Source organism: Sphaeramia orbicularis, chromosome 8 (assembly GCF_902148855.1).
Source record: "Sphaeramia orbicularis chromosome 8, fSphaOr1.1, whole genome shotgun sequence".
Taxonomy (NCBI): domain Eukaryota; kingdom Metazoa; phylum Chordata; class Actinopteri; order Kurtiformes; family Apogonidae; genus Sphaeramia; species Sphaeramia orbicularis.
The window spans coordinates 29147950-29171740 of record NC_043964.1 but is presented as its reverse complement, the minus strand read 5'-3'; the positions used below and the strand labels follow the sequence as shown (position 1 = coordinate 29171740).

General features: G+C 38.5%; 2 protein-coding genes across 2 annotated transcripts; one reads left to right on the top strand and one right to left on the bottom strand.

Annotated features, from left to right (window-relative positions):
- The first annotated feature begins 2627 nt into the window (after positions 1-2627).
- LOC115424255 (MAPK regulated corepressor interacting protein 2-like) lies at positions 2628-10654 on the top strand. The gene is made up of 5 exons (XM_030141394.1): positions 2628-3126; positions 3261-3330; positions 3651-3790; positions 7210-7293; positions 10255-10654. Exons 1-5 carry the CDS (start codon positions 3072-3074, stop codon positions 10323-10325), a joined length of 420 nt encoding a protein of 139 aa, XP_029997254.1. The 5' UTR covers positions 2628-3071; the 3' UTR covers positions 10326-10654.
- Positions 10655-10887: 233 nt separating this feature from the next.
- Positions 10888-23370, bottom strand: trap1 (TNF receptor-associated protein 1). The gene is made up of 18 exons (XM_030141393.1): positions 23250-23370; positions 21979-22140; positions 21792-21874; positions 21543-21683; positions 20649-20720; positions 20300-20460; positions 20088-20197; positions 19318-19391; positions 18992-19147; positions 17892-18012; positions 16973-17042; positions 15286-15433; positions 14084-14269; positions 13816-13954; positions 13256-13341; positions 13029-13174; positions 12876-12948; positions 10888-11483 (listed from the first exon to the last, which is right to left on the bottom strand). Exons 1-18 carry the CDS (start codon positions 23368-23370, stop codon positions 11382-11384), a joined length of 2151 nt encoding a protein of 716 aa, XP_029997253.1. The 3' UTR covers positions 10888-11381.
- Positions 23371-23791: the final 421 nt, after the last annotated feature.

Below are 23791 nucleotides of genomic sequence, written 5' to 3'. Positions count from 1 at the left end.
GGCCCCTTCCTCTTCCATCTTCCACCTATGCACCAGTGCACAAAGCAAGGTCCATAAAGACATGGACAACAGAGTCTGGTGTGGATGAACTGGACTGGCCTGCACAGAGTCCTTACCTCAACCCCATAGAACACCTTTGGGATTAATTAGAGCGGAGACTGAGAGCCAGGCCTTCTTGTCCAACATCAGCGTGTGACCTCACAAATGCGCTTCCGGAAGAATGGTCAAAAATTCCCATGAACACACTCCTAAACCTTGTGGACAGCCTTCCCAGAAGAGTTGAAGCTGTTACAGCTGCAAAGGGTGGACCGACGTCATATTGAGCCCCATGGGATGTCACTGAAATTCATATGCAAGTCAAGGCAGGTGAGCAAATACTTTTGGCAATATAGTGTATTTGTTTTCTTTGGTTCACAATTTGTTGAATTTCAGTGAAACGTCTGTTGAAGTTATACCACAAATGAAAAACAAATAATCTCTTGGAATAACTCAGTTAAGCTTTTCAGTTTGGTTGTTTCCACAAATGAGTCAAGTTTTCAGTTTTGTAAAAGCATCAGTAGAGAAATAGAACAAAGTACTATCATAAATAACAACAACATAACTGTAACATAAAATTTCACGTTTTTGAGGTCTTCGAGTATTTCCATTGTCTATAACTATACTTACTCTGTTACTCTACTTCTTAGACAGACATTGACTTTTCAGACTACAGTTTTTCATCCTGTTTCAAACATACCTTAAAGCCATCATATTCCAACAATAAAGCCATAATATTACAAGAATAATGTCGTTATTTAAAAACAGGTGGTAATAATCTCCTAATTTCCCAGAATCCAGTGGTCCCCTGCTGGTCCACAGCAGTAGTATCTGTGTTGTATAAAGTGCTTGATCTGAACTAGACTCAGTAAATCTCCTCAGTCCCAGTAGATCATGCATATATTCACTGGGGTCAGTACACGGTCTACTGTAAATGCACTGTGGATCAGCTGGTTCCGGGCCCTAGTTTTGGACCCTGGTTGTCAGTGATGATGAAACCATGTATATTTGTTTCAGGTCAAAATAGTGGTGATCCCCTACACCCTGGAAGTCCAGGTACTCCATTTCTGTCCACTTGTCAATGTTCGTGGACCACTTGTTCTTTGGTAGCTCTTACAGATCCATGTCCAGTCCAACTGTCCTTCATTTAATTTCATATTTCACATTTTCCCGGTCTGGCTGTGTTTACTGCTATACGCCGTCATGTTGAGCAGGTTGGTTTTTGCCACTCAGTATGACGTAAAGGGGCGTGGCCTGGGGGGGAAGTGACGTATGTGCATACCCTCTAAATTTTCCTCAGCATGACCCGCCCTACTGTGCCTCTGATTGGCTCATCAGTCCTCATGCCTAAAGTTAACCAATCCAATCAGTGAAGGCACCGAGTACTAGCCAATTAGAGGCAGAGTAGGGCAGGTCATGCTTCACCATCCTAGGAGAAAAAAACAGCAGTTTAGCTCAGATACTACTGAATGTGGGGGGTTCAGAAGTGGCTATAAGCAGTGTTGACTGAAAAATAAGTTTGTATACACCATATACTGCTGTATACCCTGGACTACACCTCTGGTTTACATTCACTTATTGATATCATTGCTGAGAAAGTCACTTTTTCTTCAGTTTTCTCTGTTTTTGATATAACTAGAAGCACTCAGAGAGCGCAGAGCTCTGATCTGCCACTGATCAGATCTGCCAAGGCAGATCAGTGCCCCCACCCCCCTCACCACCAAAATTTAATCATTTGTTCCTTGTGCCAGTATCAAGATTTCCTGAAATTTTCATCCAAATCCGTCCATAACTTTTTGAGTTATCTTGCACAGGAACAGACAGACAAACTGACGCAGACAAAAGCATAACCTCCTTGGCGGAGGTAATAATGCTCAACTTTATTGCTTTAATTATCACCTATACGATCAGTAAATTTAATATTGGAAAAAACCCATGATTTACACTAAAAAACGCAAAATATAGACAATATTATAATAAGTGGTTATAAATTACTTATGAATGGTTAAATAAAGAGGGGAAAAAAATCATTTTGGAAGTATCAAAAAGGTAGCTTTGGGTCTTTATGGGTTAATAATAACAATAATAACAATAACAATTTTAAACTGGTAAAAGAATAAACTAGAAGCACTCGGAGAGCGCAGACCTCCGCCAAGGCCGATCAGTGGTCCCCCGTGCCCCCACCCCAACCCCGATCACCACTAAAATGTAATCATTTGTTCCTTGTGCCAGAATCAACATTTCCTGAAATTTTCATCCAAATCCATGCATAACTTTTTGAGTTATCCTGCACACAAACAGTCAAACAAACTAACGCAGACAAAAACATAACCTCCTTGGCGGAGGTAATGAAATGCAATGAATGAATGAATCTCTACCACATATACTGTGTTGTACATAAATGTCATGCTTATTTTAGATGTGAACTGCAAACACTTCTTTTGCCACAGCTGAGTTTATTCATTTACAAGTTGCGTTAAAGTGCCAGTATTTGCTGGTTTTGCGTGTGTGTGGCGGATGTGCAGGTTTTGGCTCCACACCTCGGACTCTGTCCCTTTAAAGCGCCAGGGGAGGCGTGTAAGGACGTAGAGAAGTGCTGCGCTTTGACGGTCTGACTTCAATGTCTCATGAATGACAGCCGCTGTTTTAGCTGCGTGACATTGTGACTCCACGGGACATCTCAACACTACATAATTTCCACGGGTCGACAGGTGAACAGCGGTGGATGTGATGCGCCACAGTGTCTGGGTTTACGCGTAAAAGGAGAGTGGCGGCGCACGGTTGCGTTGCCTCAGAGGTTACCAAACCGACCGTCCGGTGTCATGTCAGCTCTGTGTTTTGGCTGCACAGTCAAATTCAGCCTGATCGGTTTAAAAGGAGAGTAACACGCACTTACAGAGAGAGTTTCTGTACGTGGACTGATCCTGGAGGAATGGTGTTGGACTTGAAGTGCCTTTACGACTCGATCTGCTCCACTTGTGTCTGACCTACTGTTCCCACCACCTGAAGTCTGCTCACTTTAAGTTTACAGGTGCATGATGTACACGATCACCAGAGGTCCCAGCAAACTGGTCACCCAGAGACGCACAGGTGAGTCAGGCCGTCCAAGTAACCCAGTTTGATGTGAATGTCACTACTTAACCAAAAGACATGAATATCATAGAATCTGGTTAGAAATCTACTGAACATATGGTTTGGAAAGTCTACTTTTCTGTCATTTAAAGGTCCTACACAGCCACTGGAAAACAAAATCAACGACTTTAAGCACAAACAAACATCCTGGTCTATGCCTGAGTAAGTATTCCACTATAACGTGTGCTCTTCTACATGTGACAAAGTTTTTTTTCAATCAAAATGCAACTTAAACCTTATGTTGTTATGTTCATGCATAACTGGCAGCAAAAGACATCATTATCCTTAAAGAGACAACATTCAGATGCACAGCTGGCATATTTAAGACCCCTTCACCCTCTGTTTTCATGCCATTGAACCAGCTATGTGTGTGTGTGTGTGTGTGTGACCTTGTGTGAAGGCATGGTCCTTCATTCAGCTGTTGCAATCCCAAACAACCTTGTTTGACTTTGACAAACTTTTCTTCATTTTGCACCCCTTAGCCTCCCTGCACCCAAGATAGTTTTCCACCGTGCAAATGGTAAAAAGTACCACCACCCTACTCCGGCTCTCCCTGTGGTCGAGCAGCAGGAAGAGAGTTTCACCCCTGCACATGAGGAAAACGTGAAGTTTGTGTATGAAGGTAAGGAAATGAATGAATAGTCAGACTGGAAATACAGGAAACACAGCTGGAACATGAGGCGTTTAGTTGTCTTACAGTGTCCAGACGTCTAGTTTTTGTTCTAGTCACTCTTTTACTATCACTACCACGCCATCCTCCCCCCCTCTTCCTCCTCCCAGCGGCTGTGTTCTCCACCCCCCCCAGACCTCACCCACACAGCTGCTCTGACACTGATAGCCATGATAGGAACCTACTAGAGAGCTGCTTTAACACCCACATATCACGCTCCTCTGCAGACCTCATGACCCCACAGTGGCACATGTGCAGAAAGAAACAACCTTAACACACACCAGACACTCTGGGAAAGAAGCTTTTTGTCTGCTTTTAGGAAAAGCTAAAAAAAAAAAAAAAAGATTCTGACAGGATGAGGAGGTTGTTTTGGTTTGCACGCTGACCCAGTTTTTTAGTGTCAGTCTTTATTTACTGGTCTAATTAATCTCAAAGGATGTTTCATTGGGTTTGTTACTTTCTGTCTCCTGTGCGGTGTTGTTAAAGTTCAGCCACAGCAGCTCATAAACAACCTCAGGGACCTTGGTATAGACCTGACAAGGACACATAGTAGGCCTGACCCCTGTTGACAAACACCACTAGTCAGGGTTAATATATTTAGTTTTACTGCCTGAAATACTTGGATTTGTTATGAAAGGAAACAAATTCAGTTAAAGTTGCAAAAAAGATGCATTTAAGCTAATTGCTTTCAACCCATAAAGACCCAGCACTACTTTTATGTCAGTTACCAAATGAAATTTTCTCTATATCTAACCTCTCTTACATGATTTATCACTGTTTATTATGATATTATCCTCTGTCTTTTGTATGTTATCACTATGGATCCAGTATTTTCCTGTAGTTAATTTACTGACCATAAAGATGCTCATAAAAGCTTAGATTAAAGTTGAGGGTTATTATACCAAAAACAGAGAAAACTCCAGAAAAACAACTTTTTCAGTAAAATCTATCATTAATTGAACATAAACCAAGTGTCTCCATCCACTATCATTAATCCAACTCCATGGGTTTTACTGGTGAATCATTGTTGTAGAAGGTGACGGTGTTTCCGCAGTAACTATGGAGCCTCTGAACGTCCAAATGAGCCATATCTGATGACCATGAAAAGATGACAAACTGTATTTTACACCAATTATTTACATGTATTGATAGGATTAGTGGATCAACAGGTATTAAACAGTTTAGATCAGTAAATGCTTTTGGTCAGTGATGGATGTTTGGGTTTTTAGGAGTTAAAAACACTAACTATGAAAAGAGTCCCAGCCCCATGCAGCCTGTGTCGAGTCCACATGCTGCTTTACTTGAAGCACAAATTCATAACCTTTATTTAAACTTGGAGATAATTTTAGGAAGCTACCTCATTTACAATATAGCTGAGACAAAACTTTTAAAACACACAATGAAAGTATCAGAAATACCCAAAAGTACAGTTGTGGAAAAAATTATTAGACCACCCTTGTTTTCTTCAATTTCTTGTTCATTTTAATGCCTGGTACAACTAAAGGTATATTTGTTTGGACAAATATAATGATAACAACAAAAATAGCTCACAAGAGTTTAATTTCAGAGCTGATATCTATCCATGTTCCATGGTTTTCTTGATAATAACCAAAATCACTTCAGTTCTTACATCAATAGCTATGGCATTGTACTGACAAAAACAGTGCTTTTAGATATTCCATGTTTTCTTTTCTGTCTCTTTTAGTCACATGATACACACAGGAGTTAGTACTTGATTGCATAACCATTGTTTTTGTTGACTTTTGATGATCTAATAATTTTTTCCGCAACTGTAAATGTGACAAAGATGAATTAAAACAAATAAGTTGAAATGTTATCGCTGCTGATAAATACAGGACATTCGGAAAGTATTCACAACTCTACACACACACACACACACACACACACACACATCGATGGCCAGAATACAAAACTGCCTATCTGAAAAAATCACTTTTTTCAGGAAACAAAAAAAACGTTTAGTTTTATTATAGTATGGTCTAGGAGGTTTTCGTCAGGTGACCTCCATGTCATAAGAAAGGGCGGGATTATCTTGCAGATAGACTGAAAATGTGGAGTCATCCTTGTTCTCACCATTTAATGTGAAAACTCAAAATCTAAAAATTTGCAGATAGGAGGTTTTGTGTTTTGGCCATACACACACACACGTACATATGTATATGTATGTATGTATGTATATATATATATATATATATATATATATTAGCCTTATTCTATGTGTGTGTGTGTGTATATATATATACTTAATTTTTTAACGCATAATGACAAAGTGAAAAATGTTTGAAACTGTTGCAAATTCATTAAAAATAAATAAATAAAACAAAACTATAACATGTAAAAAAGTATTCACAGTGTTTACCATGAGACTCAGAATGGAGCTCAGGTGCATCCTGTTTCCACTTATCATGTTTCAGATGTTTCCACCTGTGGTAAATTCAGCTGATTGGACATGACTGTTAAGGACACACACCTGTCTATAGTTACAAGTCAGAGCACAAACCAAGGAATTTGCTGTAGATCTCCGAGACAGGGTTGTATTGAGGTACAGATCTGGGGATAGGTACGCAGGGTCACATGACAAAACACACCTGAAGGACTTTCAGACCAAACAGAAACATCATGCTCTGGTCTGATGAAACAAAGGTTGAACTCTCTTGCCTGAATGCCAAGCATCATGTCTGGAGGAAACCACACAGGGTCAGGATTCATCTTTCAACAGGAGAATGATACTAAACACACAGTCAAGATAACAAAGCAGTGGGTTTGGAACAACTGTGTGAATGTCCTTTAGTGGCCCAGCTAGAACCCAGACCTGAACCCCAATGAACATCTGTGGAGAAATCTGAAACAGCAGCACCTACTTTACCCATCCAACCCAATGGAGCTGGAGAGATCCTGCAAAGAAGAATGGGAGAAACTGCTTAAACTAGCTGTGGCAAACATGTAGCATCACTCTCAAACAGACTTGAGGCTGTAATTGCAGTCAAAGTGTGTCAATGAAGTGTTGAGCTGTGAATACTGAAGTACATGTTATATTTTTGTTTTTATAAATTTCCAAAAGTTTAAAACAAACCTTTTTTACTTTGTCACTGATGTATTGTGTGTAGAATTTTGAGTTAAAAGATTAATTTAATCTTTTGGAATAAGGCAGGTAAGAAATTAAAAAAAAAGTGTGGTGCTGTGAATAGTTTCCGGATGTATTTTACATTTAGGAGCTGGATTTAAAAGCAGCACAAATGAGGCCTAGCCTGGTGTGTGTGTGTGTGGGCTCTGAGGTTTAATGAAAAACTGGGGACATGGAGTCTACAGGCGCCCTTGTGGATGTGTTTACTCAGGTGTTGTCTTTTCAGCTTGGCAGGAGGTTGCAGAGCAGGGGCCAGAGGACCAAGGACCAGTCCACTATAAGGAGACGACGCCAAACCCACAGATGAACGGTGAGCACAGCTTCTCCACTGCATTATGCTAATATTCATTAAAGGGCCACAGTGGAAAGACATTCATGTTAAAGCTATATGACAAAAACTACTCATAGTTTAGAATATGATGTGAAATTGGGATGCGGTGTAAAGTCAGTATCATATAAAGCTACCCTCCTTCCTGCTTTCCATTAACATCAACATGCACAGTTGTGTTTATATGCTCTAACGCAGAGGTGTCAAACATGTGGCCCTGGGGCCAAATCCAGCCCGCCAAAGGGTCCAGTCTGAACCCTGGGATGAATTTGTGAAATGCAAAAATTACACAGAAGATATTAATCCTTTTAATTCAGGTTCCACATACAGACCAATTTAATCTCAAGTGGGTCAGATCAGTCAAATCCTATCATAATAACCTATAAATACTCACAACTCCAAATTTTTCACTTTGTAAATGTAAACATTTTAATGTCATTTTACTGTATTTACACTAAAACAAACTATCATTTCACAAAAAACACAAATAACCTGAACAAATATGAACATTTTGAAATGTCTTAAGTGCAAGTTTACCAATATTCTGCCTGTTATTAAATATTTTGTGTATTTGTAGATCCACTGTGGTCTGCAAGTTGTAATTTACATGTGTAAATGATAAACTGAGACATAATATTGTTAAAATTGCACTTAGTTTTCTTCAGAAATTTCAGTGTGTTCATGTTATTCACATTGTTTTAAAGGCTAGTTGGCAGATGTAAACATTTTCATCACATAATTTTACTTTTTTCACTCTAAAACATAAAGGAAAGTTTGGAGTTGACATTATTTATATTATTTATCTTATTATTTCACTGGTCCTGCCCACTTCAGATCAAATTTGGCTGAATGTGGCCCTTGAACTAAAATGAGTTTGACACCCCTGCTCTAATGCATTTGATACAAAGTTGAATTAAGAAGACATATTTAACATTGTGCAAATCAGATATGTACAGTTCAGAGTATTAAAAGAAGTCCAAACCTTTCCACATTTATCATTTTCATTATTATTACTTTAGCTGTGTCTTTTTTAAAGCATAGTGGCAGTATGGTATTGTAGCTACACTGGTGTGAACTTTATAAAAACTGTACTTGCACATCCTCTATGTGGCCACTAGAGGGCAGTTGATTTGTAGAAAATACCTCCATTCTAACCGATAACGTTGCCTTTTTCAACTTTGTGCTAATACCTGAGGCTGCAGTTTCTTTATGTGGCCACTGGAGGGCAGACACTGAAACCACCACCTGTTTAAAGTGTCAGGCTATAACATGTCAAAACTTATGGTAAATGTCTCCAAATAAAACCACATACTGTTCATTAATAACATGATCATTAATGCCACTTATGCTGTGTTTGCACGACAGGTCTTATTGCCTAATTATAGACGTCCCACCTCCTCCAGCACAGTGTTGTAGTATCTGTCGCATTTCAGTGACGTAAAAGTTGGATGAAATACGATATTGTTCAGGGTGTCATTAAAAAGAAAACAGTCAGATTTGGGCCACTTTATCTTGCAGTGTGAACATGGCTTTAGACTCAAAGTATGGTCAGTTTTATAAATCTTAAACTCATCGCTTATTAAATGTGGATGTGAATACAGATTTAAGTCATTCGATTAGTTACGTTTTTTTTCTCCTTCAAATTAAGTCAAACTAAGTGAAAAATAAGACTTAACCCTCAAAGATCTAAACGGCTGCCATCAGCCAAAAGCATCGACCGATTTAAAGGGTTAATAACTGTTGAACCATTAGTCCTAGAAATACATTGAAATAATTTTGGTCGAAGCTTTTCATCAGCATCAGATTTGTTTGTTTTTGGACGTTTAGAGGCTCCGAAACACCGCTAATCTTCTGTAGCATTATTTCACCAAACGACAGTGGTATTGGATGCTTATTTTTACGGTCAATGAATGATATTTTGTTGATAGTCACTTTTTCTTCAGTTTTAACAATCTTTGAACTTTTAAAAACCTCTGCATGGTCAGTAAATAAAATATGGGAAAATAGCTGATTTTCACTGAAAAATATAAAATGTTGAGGATAATTAAAACCAGTTAAATTTGAATAAAAAAATAATAATTTGGAAGATGCTTCAAAAATAGTTCTAGCTCACAAGGGTCAAACATGCGGCCTGGGGGCCAAAACCGGCCCGCGAGATGAATTTACAAAGTGCAAAATGCAAAAAATTACACTGAAGATATTAACAGTCAAGGGTATCAAACTCAAAAATAACAGCATAACCTAGAAATAATGACTCCAAATTTTCTTCTTGGTTTAATGTGAGAAAAATAATATTATTGCTATAAATAAGGGCAACACTAATTTTTTCTCTTTGATTTATTGCAACGAACATTAAATTCTGATATGCCTTAACAATAAAATGTCAATAACTGGAACAAATATGAACAACCTGAAATATCTTAAGAAAAATAAGTGTAATTTAAAAAATATTCTGCCTGTTTTGTGTCTTGGTAGATCTGATCTGTAATGCACATGTAGAAATCTTAAGTTGAGGCATCATATTGATCAAACTGCAGTTATTTTACTTCAGAAATTTCAGTTTTTTCCCGTTATTCACATCTTTTTTGTTTTGGATAGAAATAGTTTCATCATTTAATGTTATTTTTTGCACTAAAAAAATTTGGAGTTGACATTATTTATAGGCTAATATGTTATTATTTTACTGGTCCGGCCCGCTGGAGATCAAATTGGGCTGAATGTGGCCCCTGAAAGAAAACGAGTTTGACACCCCTGTTCTAGGTCTTTAAAGGTTAATCATGAAAGAACATGTGTTAGGGAAAAAAAAATTCTGTTCATTAAACTTTTTTCATTTTAAAAATTAAATTAGCATCAGAAAAAATTTACTTATATACTTCAAGCTTGTTGCCACACAAGAGTTTTATTTAATTATGTTCACTCTTTTATTTCCTTCCGTTCTTTCAGATTTTGTTCCAATTGACCTGGATGAATGGTGGGCGCAGCGCTTCCTTGCCAACATAGACAAACTCTCCTGACACTCTGGTGGATTTTGACTGACAGTTAGGAGATGCAGCCTGAAGCAGGAGGCCTCACCACGGACCGGAGGAGGCCTGGAGGCGGCAGGTTGTGGTGGGTCGACGTGTCCCGATGTGGTTCAGATACACGGACAGCGCTGGGATGCTGACGTCGAAACCACAGATCACTTGAATTGAACTCGAGCCTTTTAACTATGATCCATCCAGTTCTAATTTTCAGTCTGGGATTGATGCCACAATGCAGCACAAACATCTGGAAGCTGAAGTTTGTCCATAACCCAACAGTCATGTTACTTTGAAATGCAGTAAAAAAAAAAAAAAATGTTTTCAAGAAGCTCTGCAGTGGTATTTTTTAATAGTATTTTCTTATTTGACTCTGTTCGACAATTCTGCAAGAAATATTTTCACATTTGATATATTTGGTTATTTAAAGACCACAAAACCATTTAAATAATATGGAAAACACATTTAACATTTGTAACTGAACCATCTACCTCTTCAGCTGTGATTGGCTGATTTACTTTTCCTCCCATTTCTTTTGTTGACTCTGTTTGTTGTTTCACACGGAATATTTAGTGTTTAAAAGGCAAATGATATTAAGTCTGATCTTGTTTAACAAAATAGCAATGTTAAAAAAAGAGCATTTCTACATGTATAGATCTAATCAGAGGATGTAACTGAACTGACAGCAGATTGGGTATGTAGTCAATATACTGTTGCCAGAATTTGGACTTACATAGAGCTCGACACAGCATGAGGACAAGTGTTTAGGAATAAGCCCACAAAGGCTCAGTGCAGTTCATTGTCTCTGAGTTTAAGCCTTCGTGTGCTCTCCGTCAGCACGGATGAAACCAGCGCTCACTGGACGGTTTTAAGAAGAGGGAAAGGGATGTGATTTTACGGCTGAAGACGAACAAAAGCTTGTAATGCTCCACAGAAACCGCTGTTCTCTAGGTTTTTGAGCCGTTTATCTGCAGTAAATCTTCAGTCTACGGGCGCCGTCCTTCAAGCGGCCCAAGCGTCTGCACCGTCCATGTCTGCATGTGCTGCAGCGTCTCAATGTTTCTCCAGGGCTTTAGTCAGCAGGTCGTTGAGGCGGGAAATCATCGGCCGTGGATCGTCGTTTAAGCCGGCTGTGATCATGGCGTTGTCGTAGATCTGCCAAATACAGATTAAAAACTTAGAGGAACACATACATACCCAGACAATATCCTGTTTGGACCGCATAACATTTCAGTGGTAATACACTTGATGACATCCCTGATTTTCAGTGTTAAATTGTTAAAGGTATGATTTGACACAACCATAAAAATGTAATTAAGCAGTGCACTAACGTTTCCTGACACTGTATTTTTCGAATAAAGCCAACTTGGGGGTTGAAAATTAAAAATTTAAAGGGATAATTCAGTAGTAATATCAGTCACCATTTTGGTTTTTTGGTCATTGCAACTAGTGCAATCTATCTCCTGTTGGGCGAGGTCAAGGGTGTCACAGATGGACAGCCCACTACTTTTTGATTCATAACTTTTGAACCAGACAAGTTTAAGACAAATATTACACATAATTAGAAAGGTCTAAATGCCATCTTAAACATACTTAAAGGGCAAAATTTAGTTTCAAATATTTTTAAATGAAAAATATCAAGAACTACTGAGTCACGGATGGACCAAAAATTAACGTCTATTTTTTGCAAGAAATACAAAGTTCTCAAAAGTGAAGTTCTTATGACATTTTCATCCTAAAATGTATTCAGTGTATACCTTAAACCCTCTATTTTACAACCTAATAATCGGTTAGAGGAAAAACAGTTTATCATACCTAAATAGCAAGAGTTTTGACAAATGGCAGCGTCACGGATGAACAACAAAAGCAAATATCAAACATTTATTTCAGTTATCAATATCACATATTGTACTTTTTTAAACAATATTTACAGCATACAAATATTAACATTACATTGAAATGTATTTTCCATCGATATATGCATATAATTATTTTTAACACTGTTTAAAATATGACTAATATAATAGTCAAATATCAATGTATTTGGAATAAATTTAGTTTATTTATGAGAGTTTATAAAATGAACCCAGAATGATGGCAGAAAACTTTACTTTCCAGACTTTAACACTCCTAAAACTCCTCAAAAAAATTTTTTTCACATTTTTTCTCATTTCAAAAAACATTTTCCTGAAAATGTAGGTAATTACCCACCCAAAAATATAACTTTGGTGTAGATTACTGTAATTTATTTTTTTTTGACCAGACGTTAACCTTCCCTTGACTTCACCCTGTTGTCTATACCAAAAAGCAAAATGTGATTTTCAGGAGAAGTCAACTTTATCAAGAGCTTGAAGGTACAATTTAGATATTGCACTTTGCAGTTCTAATACTTTAACTGTCCTATTAACTTTAATATTTGACAGAAAACAAGCTGATTTTGTTATGAAGTGATTAATACCGATATTTTCCAATTCACTTGTGTTGTCACTGTGACACTTGAAATTCTCTTGAATACTTCAGATACTTTACAGAATCTAATCTCAGTACCTGTTCCAGTAGAAGTCCTGCCAGTTCAGAGTTTGTTTCCTTCAGTGTGTGCATCTTCTTGATCAGATCATGCCTAACACAAATAAAGGTCAATGAATATCAACACATGAAATAATACAGATGTTTAACTCTGAGTTCCCCAGTGTCTTTTACCCTGCGTTGATCTCCAGTGTGGGCTGCAGTATCTGGGCTCTCTCCTCAGCGCTTCGGGCCAGCTGTTGGGTCCGGAGGAAGTGGCGTGCGGCGCCCATCTCCAGCACTGTGATCATAGCTGGGTGTGTGTCCAGACGGGGGGTGACCTGGGAGTCCGGAGAAAACGATGACAATTTAATGCTTGAGCTTGTTTTCCTTTCATATCCAAGTCCAGTAGTTTTCATTACCTTTATGTTGGTGACTCGAGGGCCCAGAGCATTTTTCATCCACGCCATCAGGTCGTCAGCCTGTTCCTGCGTCAGACGCTCAGATGCTGCAGAAAATGACGCATACGTAAGAGTGAGAAGAACGGCCACAACACTGGTGGCATCCTGCTGTACTTTTCTTCAACTAAAATCTGTTTTTGTTCATGTGAAAAAGGAAGAACTGCTGATAATCGACATTCAGTTCTAGGCCAAAAGACTATGTAAGAAGGGCTTTGACACTGGGTATATTTGATATTATTCACCACTTTTCCTGCACAATGATGAATATAAATAGTCAGGAACATCAATTACTGCTCTTTAAAATAAGGTATATAGTGCAACGGAGATTTAGTTCTTAAAAGTGTACAAATACAATACTGGCAAAGGGTGAGAGCAGTTCACCTGAATGAATGCACTGAAATAAAAGGGAATAATTGAGTGACTAGTAAAAAAGAGGTCAGTTATTTGTTTAAAAGCATGGAAATATGTGCATATTTTTGGTGTCAAAATGGTATAAGTGGAGTATTGTGAGGGGGGCACACCAGGTTTGCTGTCCTGGAACTTCTCTTCCTTGTAGTGATCCACCACAATGTCCGTCTCAACTGAAATCAGCTTCTTCTTGTCAAACTCTCGGAGGTGGAGCAGAGTCAGCTCGTCAAACTGTTCGTAGCAGAACAGCACCTGCACGAGGGAAACAGACTTTAAATGCTGGACTGAAGTGTTTTTACCACTGGCTGTTCATAAACCAACTCTTCACCAACAAAGCCAACATGTTTCTAACGTGTACTTTAAACCCTCACGGCCTCTTACCTCCATGTCTTTCTTTTTCATGGCCTCGTAGTAAGGCGAGTGCTCTGCTAGGTGGCGGTTGGGGGCACACAGGTAGTAGATGTTGCGTGTGCCGGCCTTCATGCGGGAGCTGTATTCCATTAGATTGGTTTGCTCACCCGCTGGCAGAGCGGACGACTCAAACCGGAGCAGCTTCGCAATGTCCTCCTGGCCAAAGGGAGACAGAAACTTTGTCAAAATTGGTCCCGACTGAGATATTGCTTAAAGAAAATTATCTATTTAACCGGTAAAGACCCACTGTGACTTTGTCAGTTCCCAAATGATTTTTTCTCACTATTTAACCTTTCCTAAAGGATTTATTACCATTTATTACCTCCACCAGTTATGTTTTCATCTGGGTTTGTCTGTCTGTTAGCAAGATAATGCAAAAAATTATGGACAGATTTTGATGAAATTATCAAGAAACGTTCATACTGGCACAAGAAACAAATGATTAAATTTTGGTGGTGATCGGGAGGGGGTGACTGATCTGCCTTGGCGGAGGTTTGCGCTCTCCGAGTTTCTGGTTATATTATCCTCTGCATTTTGCATTTTTTTCAGTAAAAATCATCGATTTTCCTATATTTACTTTGCTGATCATGTAGAGGTTCATCGAAGCTCAGAGTAAATTCAAATGTTATTTACATCAAAACAGAAAACACTGAAGAAAAAATTACTTGTTCAGTAAAATCTATCATTAACTTAACATAAAAAAGTGTCTCCAACCATTGTTATTTATCAAACTCCATGGGTTTTACTGATGAATTAATGTTGTAGAAGATGACAGTGTTTTCACGTTCACTACGGAGCCACTGAACATCCAAAGGGGTCATATCTGATGACAAACTGCATTTGCTACCAATTATTTACATGTATTGATAAGATTAATGGATGAGCAGTCGTTACGTAGTCTATATCAGTAGAAGCTTTTGGTTAATAGTGGATGTTTGGGTCTTTATGGGTTAACCAGGTAAGTTAGTTGAGAACTGATTCTCATTTTCAAGAACGACCTGGACGTATAGAGACAAACAACCAATCATTCTCACATTCACACCTATGGGCAATTTAGATTAACCAATGAACCTACTAGTGCATGTCTTTGGATAAGAACAGTTAGTTAGAAAATGTCCACCTTCAGTTTTATAAAATATAAAATGAAGGAAATGAAAATACTGGTAAGTCACCTTGACATCCTGCTCCTGCGTGGTGACGATTCCCTCCCTCATGAAGAGGCCGTAGTCCTCAAAGAACTTGTTGTATTTCTCAGGCTCTTTCTTGCTCTGGTCCAACAGGAAGCGGATCACCCTCTGCTGCAAAACATCACGCAGCTTCCTGAGGCGAGATGAGAAGGTACAGTAAGAAAGAAATATTTGACAGCATAAAAAAAAAAAAGAGAAACATCCATTATGAATTCAGAGCAAATAAACGGTCAGGCATAGCGGTCTGAAGGTGCGTTCACACTGACCTCATTTTAGGGATGAGTATCGTTAATGTTATATGAATACTACTCCTCTTACCACTACTGCTTACTGGTATTTTAACAGTATTCTTATTGGGTTACAGTTCAAGTGAGAACAGAATTATTTGATTTACTTTTTTCACCAATATGGGGCATAATTAATATATATTTTCTTTAGACAGAAAGTGTAACAGCATTGTTTTGAACTAGGGCTGCACGATTAATAAATTTTAAATCAAAACCAGATTTTTTAATAAGGACGATTTTTTAAAAAGGGAAATCGTCAAATTGATTTCATCTCTCTCATGTCTCTGTGCTGCATGCCTCTGGGCTACCGTAGGCTCCTCCTCCTATCTGTGAGAGCTGTGTAATGACCACGGACCTTAAATCTGTGATGGGCCTGCAATACTGATACCAATGTAAGCCATGGTCCATGCAAGGATCCCCCAATTCAAATATAACCGCATGGGGATGACTCATATTACATGGTCCACGTACAGATGACTGATGCCTGTCACTGACTTACATTGGTATCACTTCTGTGGGCCCATCATGGAATTTTTGGGGATTCTGTAATACCATCACAGATTTGAGGTATGTTGCATTGCTGGCTGCTCATGAAAACAACATGCCGACTTCAGTTGTCTTTTGTAGTTTTAACTGAAAATCAAAAATTGAGTTTTTAGAGGAAAAAAATCTGGATTTTATTTTTGGCCAAAATCGTGCAGCCCTATTTTGAACTAATCATTATCACAGATTCTGATTTTGTTATGATAGTAATGTCAAACAAATTTCAAGAATCAAACTGAATACAGGACTTTTTCTTCATTAGTATTTTGATAGAAGCCTCCAGATCTTGAAATCTACCTGCTCTGATCTCTGAACAATAAACAACAGACCAGATGATGCTCTGATCATTTCACATAAAATCTATGGACAGATCCATAGCAAAATAATCAGCTGTCTACAGTCTCTTTTAATCTCCAGGGTGGGCTCTAGGCTGTTGGCGTACATTTTGCAAACTAAATGTACACCAACAGCCTTTTATACAAAAAGGTCTGTGCATTTGTAAATTGTGCATCTATCTACCTGTACTTGACAGATTCTCACTAGGTTTTGTAACTGATCACTTGTTTTTTTCCCACCAAAATATGTAAAGGCCTTGTTGCTGTGTCCACTTTTCTGTGTAGTTCTTTGTGAACTGGCCACCCATAAAGTACGACGCAGCACACATAAATGATGAAAGGATGTATTCATGTGCTGCCAAAATTGTGGTGTGAAAGTGAAAAAGGGCAAAAAATATATAAAATGTTTCAAAAACCTGAACCCTGATCCAAACTTTCAGGTGTGAAAATATCCTTTAAGGACAAAGGTAATGTTCTTGAGTCACCAGGAGAAATGTGGTGTTGTACCTGATGAGGGCACTCTCCTGCAGAAGTTCTCTGCTCAGATTCAATGGAATGTCTTCACTATCCACCACACCTGCACGCGCACACGCACACGCACGCACGCACGCACACACACACACACACACAGCTATGATTACATGGAAAACACTTCAACTGCACTGAAATTAATCCGATCTTAACTGTTTATGTTAATGCTAAATAAAGTGATCTGAGCATGAATGTATGTCACTATTCTATTAATTTTGTATATTGAAGGTTTGGATGAATTCCAGCTTTATGTTTTCAAAACTCATCATTTCAAGCCTTTCAACAAATCATGAATATTTAAATTTTCCAACAAAAAAATTAAAAGAGAAAAGAAGAAAACTAATCACATTAACTACTGTTACTGCTTATTGGAGAAAACATCTGCAAAAGAATCTATGTATCGGAACCTGCCTGATGCAGCATTTTAATAGTGATTATTTATTAATTTATAATTCCAATTATTAGTGGAATATTAGGGTCAATGGAAAAACTACAAATGTCCAAGTAGGGCTGTGTGACAGGGTGAAAATTTTAACTCTGGATTGTTTTCAATGTTATGGACAATTGGTTTTAATCATTTCTTCTGGCTACATGAACTGAAGGCAAAACTTGATACAAAAACACTCTTTCGTTAGTAAAACTACAGGAACATATATGACTGTAGAAACAATATATTCACAATAAATATATAACAAGAAGCAAACAGGTTGTATTTTAAATTCAAGACATCATTGATCTGGATTTTGATTTCATTCAAGAGGCAAAACCTTGATTAATTGAATTAAATCCCTTTGTTGCCCAGTCCTATGTTCAAGTCAATACTCAAGTGTCACCAAGTTTCCCTCAGGCCATGAATTTTTTAAAGACAATGTTAACAAGCTACAGATGGAGGTACCTCGGAGAAAGCGCAGCCATTTGGGCAGGATGTCTGTGGCTTTGGTCTGGATCAGGACCTTCCTGCTGTACAGAGCCACACTGGAGCCCATCTCCCTGCTCACGTCGAACATGCTTGGCTTCTGTTGGCAGAATTACACCCAAACTTAAAAAAACAATTCAAAAAGTAAGTAGAGCTTACTAATACCCCTGCATGGTCATGCAACACTTTGCTCCTCCTGCTCACTGATACCCTGCCTACCCATAGATTACTTTTGAGTCTTAACTTTCAATCTTTTGAAAACTTTTCAAAATTGAAAAAAAAAAAAAAAAAAAAAATCCAAAATTGAAATTCAGGCATCAAACTGTACACTGCACCGCTCTTTGTGGAATTGAACATGTGTGTCAAATTTGAAAAGAATCAGGTGAATAATGACAGAATTCCTTTATATCTACACTCACAGTCAATGAAAACTTTGAGACCATATTTTTATATTTTTTTATATTTTTCGACAGATTTTTTATTTTGAAACCCTAAACTGGAATTTTTTCATATGAATCATTTCTTTAGGATATTAGCATACAGAAACAAAAACCTAAAGTTTCAAGCATGATTTCAAAACAAAAAACTCAACAAAAGAAAATGGCACCTGCCAAACACAAAGTCACAACAGTAGCGGTCCTGGTCAGGAGTTGTCACTCTCTCTCTCTCCCTGGATGCGGTCTATGGTCAACAGAGCCTGTCATGTTGTGGCGTCCAACCAGGTTTCTGATTGTGGGTTGGGAACAGCCCATACATACACCTGGCTATATCACTGTAGCTCAAACCGGCCTCCACCATACCCAGTACCCGGAGACGTTGTTCATGTGATAGACGTGGCATGATGCCGTTCACTGGACTAACAATGGTGGCCTTTTTTGGGCCTTTATATAGGCCTTCAAAACCAATCCTCAAATTGTGCAGATACCCACTGAGCATTGCTCAGTGTGTATTTGGTCCACTTTTGCAAAGAGACCAACCCATGTGCAATGAACTGTGACAACATGACAACTCAACTGGACAAAGAATTACATGAAATAATCTCAACGGTTGTTTTCAAAAAACACTCCTGAACTGCTCACCGAATCAGGGACATAAAAGATACTGCGAATGTTGAGTGGTGCATCAGCGCGGTAGTGCAGCGTGTAGCGAGGCTTATCATAGGCCTGTGCAACGTAGCGGTAAAACTCCTCGTGTTGCCAGTCGCTGATCTGTTTAGGCTCCATCATCCACAAGGCCTGAGGGTAGAGAGAACACAAACAGTTATTAGTTTGTTTTTGTCAGCAGTGGTTGCTTTTATCCTGTGGTTTGTTTTGTGTTCAACAGCAGCTGCAGAGGTTCCACCGTACACTTGAAAAACCACTGATGAACGTGACAAACTAACAGTCAATATGCAAATCACACTCACCTGCAGGGTGTTGAGCCTCCGTCCATTCAGGAAGATGGGGAAGCTCACAAAGTTACTGTACTTGGTAACAACGTCTGAAATAGAAAACAGATTTTTGTTTTATACTTTATTTTTATCTTTTATCAACAGACAATACAGCACAGAAACTAGGGGCCACTGGTTGAACACAAAATATTTAAATGACATACAGTTGTAATTATGCTTTGTTTTGTTTATAGTCCAGCCATTTTCTCCAGCGCTTTATGAAGACATGTTCCTTGAGCCGTAGGTAATAAATCAATCGTTCCATAGAGTAGATTTCCTCTACTATAGCCACTGATCCTCACAGGGTGCATCAGTTTTGAGCCAGTTCCTTGTAATGGCCTTTTTGGATGCAATTATAAAAATTTTAAAGAGGTATTTGTCTTCTTTAATGTATCTCCAGGTAGCAATCCGAGCAAAAAAAAACATGGGGTCCTTAGGAATTGTGAAAATCATAATGCCCTCAATTATTTCAAAAAGCCTTTCCCAGAAAGATCTCAATTTTGTACATGTCCAGAAAATATGATAGTGATTAGCACTTCCATGCCCACACTGTCTCCAAATATATTGTTGATGTCCCTTTACTTTAGTAGTGATATGTGGTGTAATAAAGAATCTAATCAGGCTTTTCCACCCAAATTCTCTCTATGTTTTAGAGCTAATAGATGAAACAGATAACAGATTTTAATTGTAGCTCGAGTAGCTCATCTGATCATTAGTCATTCATGTGGCAGCTCTGGCAGTTTTACCTTTAACTCTATCCTCAGAGGAAAACTCCTTACAGTCGTCTTTGAGGTGGAGCACGATCTTTGTGCCCTGTTGAACACCGCTGGCTTCAGCGATCTCAAAAACCCCAGAGCTGCAAGAGACGGTGACACAAAGTTTTAAATTCACTCCACAGATCCATTTCTGTTGTACAATAAAATGCTCATCTTCAATGCCCCTCCTCCTCCTCTCTCACCCATCTGAGGACCACTTGTATCCAGGAGCGTCTGGCTCTGCAGACCGGGAATAGACTTCCACGCGATCTGCCACCATGAAGGCAGAGTAGAATCCGACCCCAAACTGACCGATGATGGTGCTGCTGGCCTCTGCCTGGTTCTGCAGTGCATCCAAAAACGCCTGGATTGCGAAAAAAAAAAGAAAAAAAAAAAGATTATTGCGACCAGGATAAAAGACCTTAACAATTCTTAACTCCTAACAGACCCACCTATGAAACTACTATTTGCCCTGCCTTTCAGGCTTTAGCACATTAAGCGGACAAGGGCATCTAAGCGACATAAACGTGAAGCCATTGTTATCCATGTTACCTTAGAACCAGAGCGAGCGATAGTGCCCAGGTTCGCCACAAGCTCCTCTTGGTTCATCCCCACTCCAGTGTCCTGTTAAGAGGGTAAAAATTCGTTCATTTCAGCATTTTATTGCAAACATGTAAAAAGAGGAAAGATATTTAAAAAATAAATACAACAAAAACACAAACTGTTACAGAAAAAAATAGAAATAAACACAAATAGAGAGCATAACTGAATTAAATCTATTTATATATTTTAAAAAAGAGAAAAAATTAAAACACTTATTCAGTCCCAACACTTTTTCATAACTTATTGATGAAATTTTTAGGATATACACAAACACACTCACTAATATTTTTTTTTTTTGCTTTAAACACAATTAGTGCCATTTCATATTCTACCTTCTCTGTGAATTTTTATATTTCTTACTATAAAAATAAAGTATGTATGATCCTGATCCCTAATCCCATAAATTATTGGTATTTTTCTAGAATAACCAGTCAATGGACAGTGCTTTCGTATGTACTGCACCAAACCTTTCTACAGTAACTTAAATAAGATAAAACCAGTGAACAATAGACAATATGGACTGATTTATGATCTAAAACTGGCTTTGTTTAATACTGCGATGTCTATTGAGGAGTGCATTAGTCACTATAATCTTCTTCTATGGGCTTGTTTAGATGCAATAACACATGTGCAGAACAACAATGTGCGACTGAATTTTCCAAACTAACTCTAAACTGTGCTTTAGTGTCACTCTCAGAGCAGTTCTGAAAGGGATCTGGATGAGCTTCCTACACTTAAACATGACCTGGTGCTGAAAATAAATTCCATAGAGCTGAGAAGTGTGAAAATATCAAAAATCCTAAATCCGCAGAAGTTGCACCTCTTCCAGAGACATGGAAGTACCTGGATGGTGAAGGTGCCTTTGTTTGCATCGGTCTGCAGGTGGATCTCCATGGGGGCTGTTTCTCCACCTGCTGTGATCAGTCGGTGGCGCAGTTTTTCCAGAGCATCACTGCCATTGGAGATGAGTTCCCTGATGAACACCTGGTGGGATGAGTGGGAGCCAGGATATCAGTCAGGGAAGAAGAGTTATAGTAATATACTCAAAATTCAGGTAAAAGCTGTAGATCCTCTGTCTGATGGAATCCTCACCTCTTTTTCAGAGTACAGGGACCTTGCGACAATGTCCAGCAACTTTTTTGTCTCTGCCTGAAATTCATGTTTGGAGAAACTACCTGGAGGGATTAAATGGGAAACAAAACACAGAACAGTTCCATGTTTACCTTGACAATAAAAATTGAGTGCTACCAGTTATAATGCTGAGGTCTGCAGCTGGCACCTTGTACGGACTCTGTGTCACTGATGATGGTGTGCAGAGGCTCCTCCTCAGGCTCTTTCTCAGCCTCCTGGGTGCTGTAATATGACTGCTGGCTGAAGCCAAGGCAGGAGCTCCATACTCTGGACTGGCTGCTCCATTTCTGCAGATGTCCAGCCTGTAAATCTGATAAGGAGAACAGCGTTATGACACACTGAATTTACGAAGTTCTTGTGTGACTGGGGCCTACATTTAAAACATTCAAGGCATGGCAAAAAAAGGGAAATATTAGGCATTCATCTATCAAGTAGTTCTGATGAAATAGAAGATAAGTGTATGATTAACTTTTAGAGGCAGTGATCACATGACTAATGGCATGTTATGCTTGATGAACAAGTAACTGGATACAAAGATTTCACTATAATCAGTGATGAAAGGCAAGAAACCACTTAATTTTTAAATAAAATGTAAGCACTTGTGCTGTGCTATCCAACTTTATCCTTTTACTCCACAACAATCTCAAACCTAAATACTGTAGTTTTTAGTCTACTTCATTTATCTGTCAAATTAATATATTTTTATATGCATTTTTCCAGTCCACTCTTGTGCAGTGATAACACATATGAAATCTGAATGTTTGTAATCGGCTTTGATGAGAGGAAAAAATCCTCCCCATTAAATTTAACTCAAGTTTTCCAACTATTGGATTATCTAGACACTGCACTGACACAAAAATAAAAACATGGCTAAATCTCTCTTAACAAACTCTATATAGACATAACATATACAACAGCAAAATGCAACATATACTGTATGTTAATACAACTGTTAGGCTACATTCATCTAAAAATATAACGGTAAAACACTGACAGGGTTTAATTTACCTTCTGCAAGTATGTGGTTGCTGATAAGTTACTAACATACTTTTAAAGTATCTGAATAAAACTTCAACCAGTACTTGCTGTCTGCACCATGTAGAAGCACAAATCTGTAATATTTAGAGCATTAACTCGTTTCTGTGTTTCAACAGACTTAAGAGGTTTTTACTTTGTTTTAAGGTGACTTTGTGTGATATACCTATAAACAGGTATCACATACATCCAGGCTGATGTAATACCATCGTTTTGTTTGCAATACTTCCGTTTCACTTCATATGTGGTTGACATAAATCATACCAAACAGAAATACCGGTGTCTGCAAAGTTTCTTTAGATAAGAGTTAGCTTGAGGATGATACTTTTCTGTCATCTGGACGGCAGATAGCCGGCTAAGCTAACAGTTTCAGACACATCTTACCTCTGATGTTGGGACGCGACACCGTCCGGCTGCTCAGCCCTCGAACACCCGGAATCAGCCGTGAACTGGTCCTCTGAGAACAACCGACGGCGAACCGAGCCAGTAAAAGACAACGGGACATGATGAATATGTAACGGTGAGAAGACAGGTCGACTTGCTAAGGGACACACGCTGAACGTCAAAGCGGACAGGCCCCAATACGGCGCGCAATGATGACGTAGTGAGGCATTTGCCATTCTGCCTGACAATAAGTATGAGTTTACGGTATTTCATCAGATTATTATAATATTTAATGTGCATCACATTATGTAATTAAACAAACTTGGCCTAATATCCTCCCTTCTTTTATGTAACTACAGCATTATTATTAAATGCCGATTTATCAAATGTTTTTATAATGACCTTCAAGGTCAAACAGTCAACAAATCTAAAATCATAAAAATTCCTCATGCAAAATAATGAAAATGATGCACGTGGGTTTGTCATACTGAGGAAGACCAGGGTGTAGCATTACTTAAAAAATTGGCCACAGATAACACTAT

Bases quoted from the DNA above. Each gene is read 5' to 3' on its own strand.
- LOC115424255 (XM_030141394.1), top strand. From the start codon at position 3,072: ATGATGTACACGATCACCAGAGGTCCCAGCAAACTGGTCACCCAGAGA. The intron at 3,127-3,260 runs GTGAGTCAGGCC...TGTCATTTAAAG, and splicing joins GGTCACCCAGAGACGCACAG to GTCCTACACAGCCACTGGAA. The intron at 3,791-7,209 runs GTAAGGAAATGA...TTGTCTTTTCAG, and splicing joins CGTGAAGTTTGTGTATGAAG to CTTGGCAGGAGGTTGCAGAG.
- trap1 (XM_030141393.1), bottom strand. From the start codon at position 23,370: ATGTCCCGTTGTCTTTTACTGGCTCGGTTCGCCGTCGGTTGTTCTCAG. The intron at 19,392-20,087 runs GTAAAACTGCCA...TTTCTATTTCAG, and splicing joins CTCTGAGGATAGAGTTAAAG to ACGTTGTTACCAAGTACAGT. The intron at 17,043-17,891 runs GTACCTCCATCT...GTGCGCGTGCAG, and splicing joins ATGGCTGCGCTTTCTCCGAG to GTGTGGTGGATAGTGAAGAC.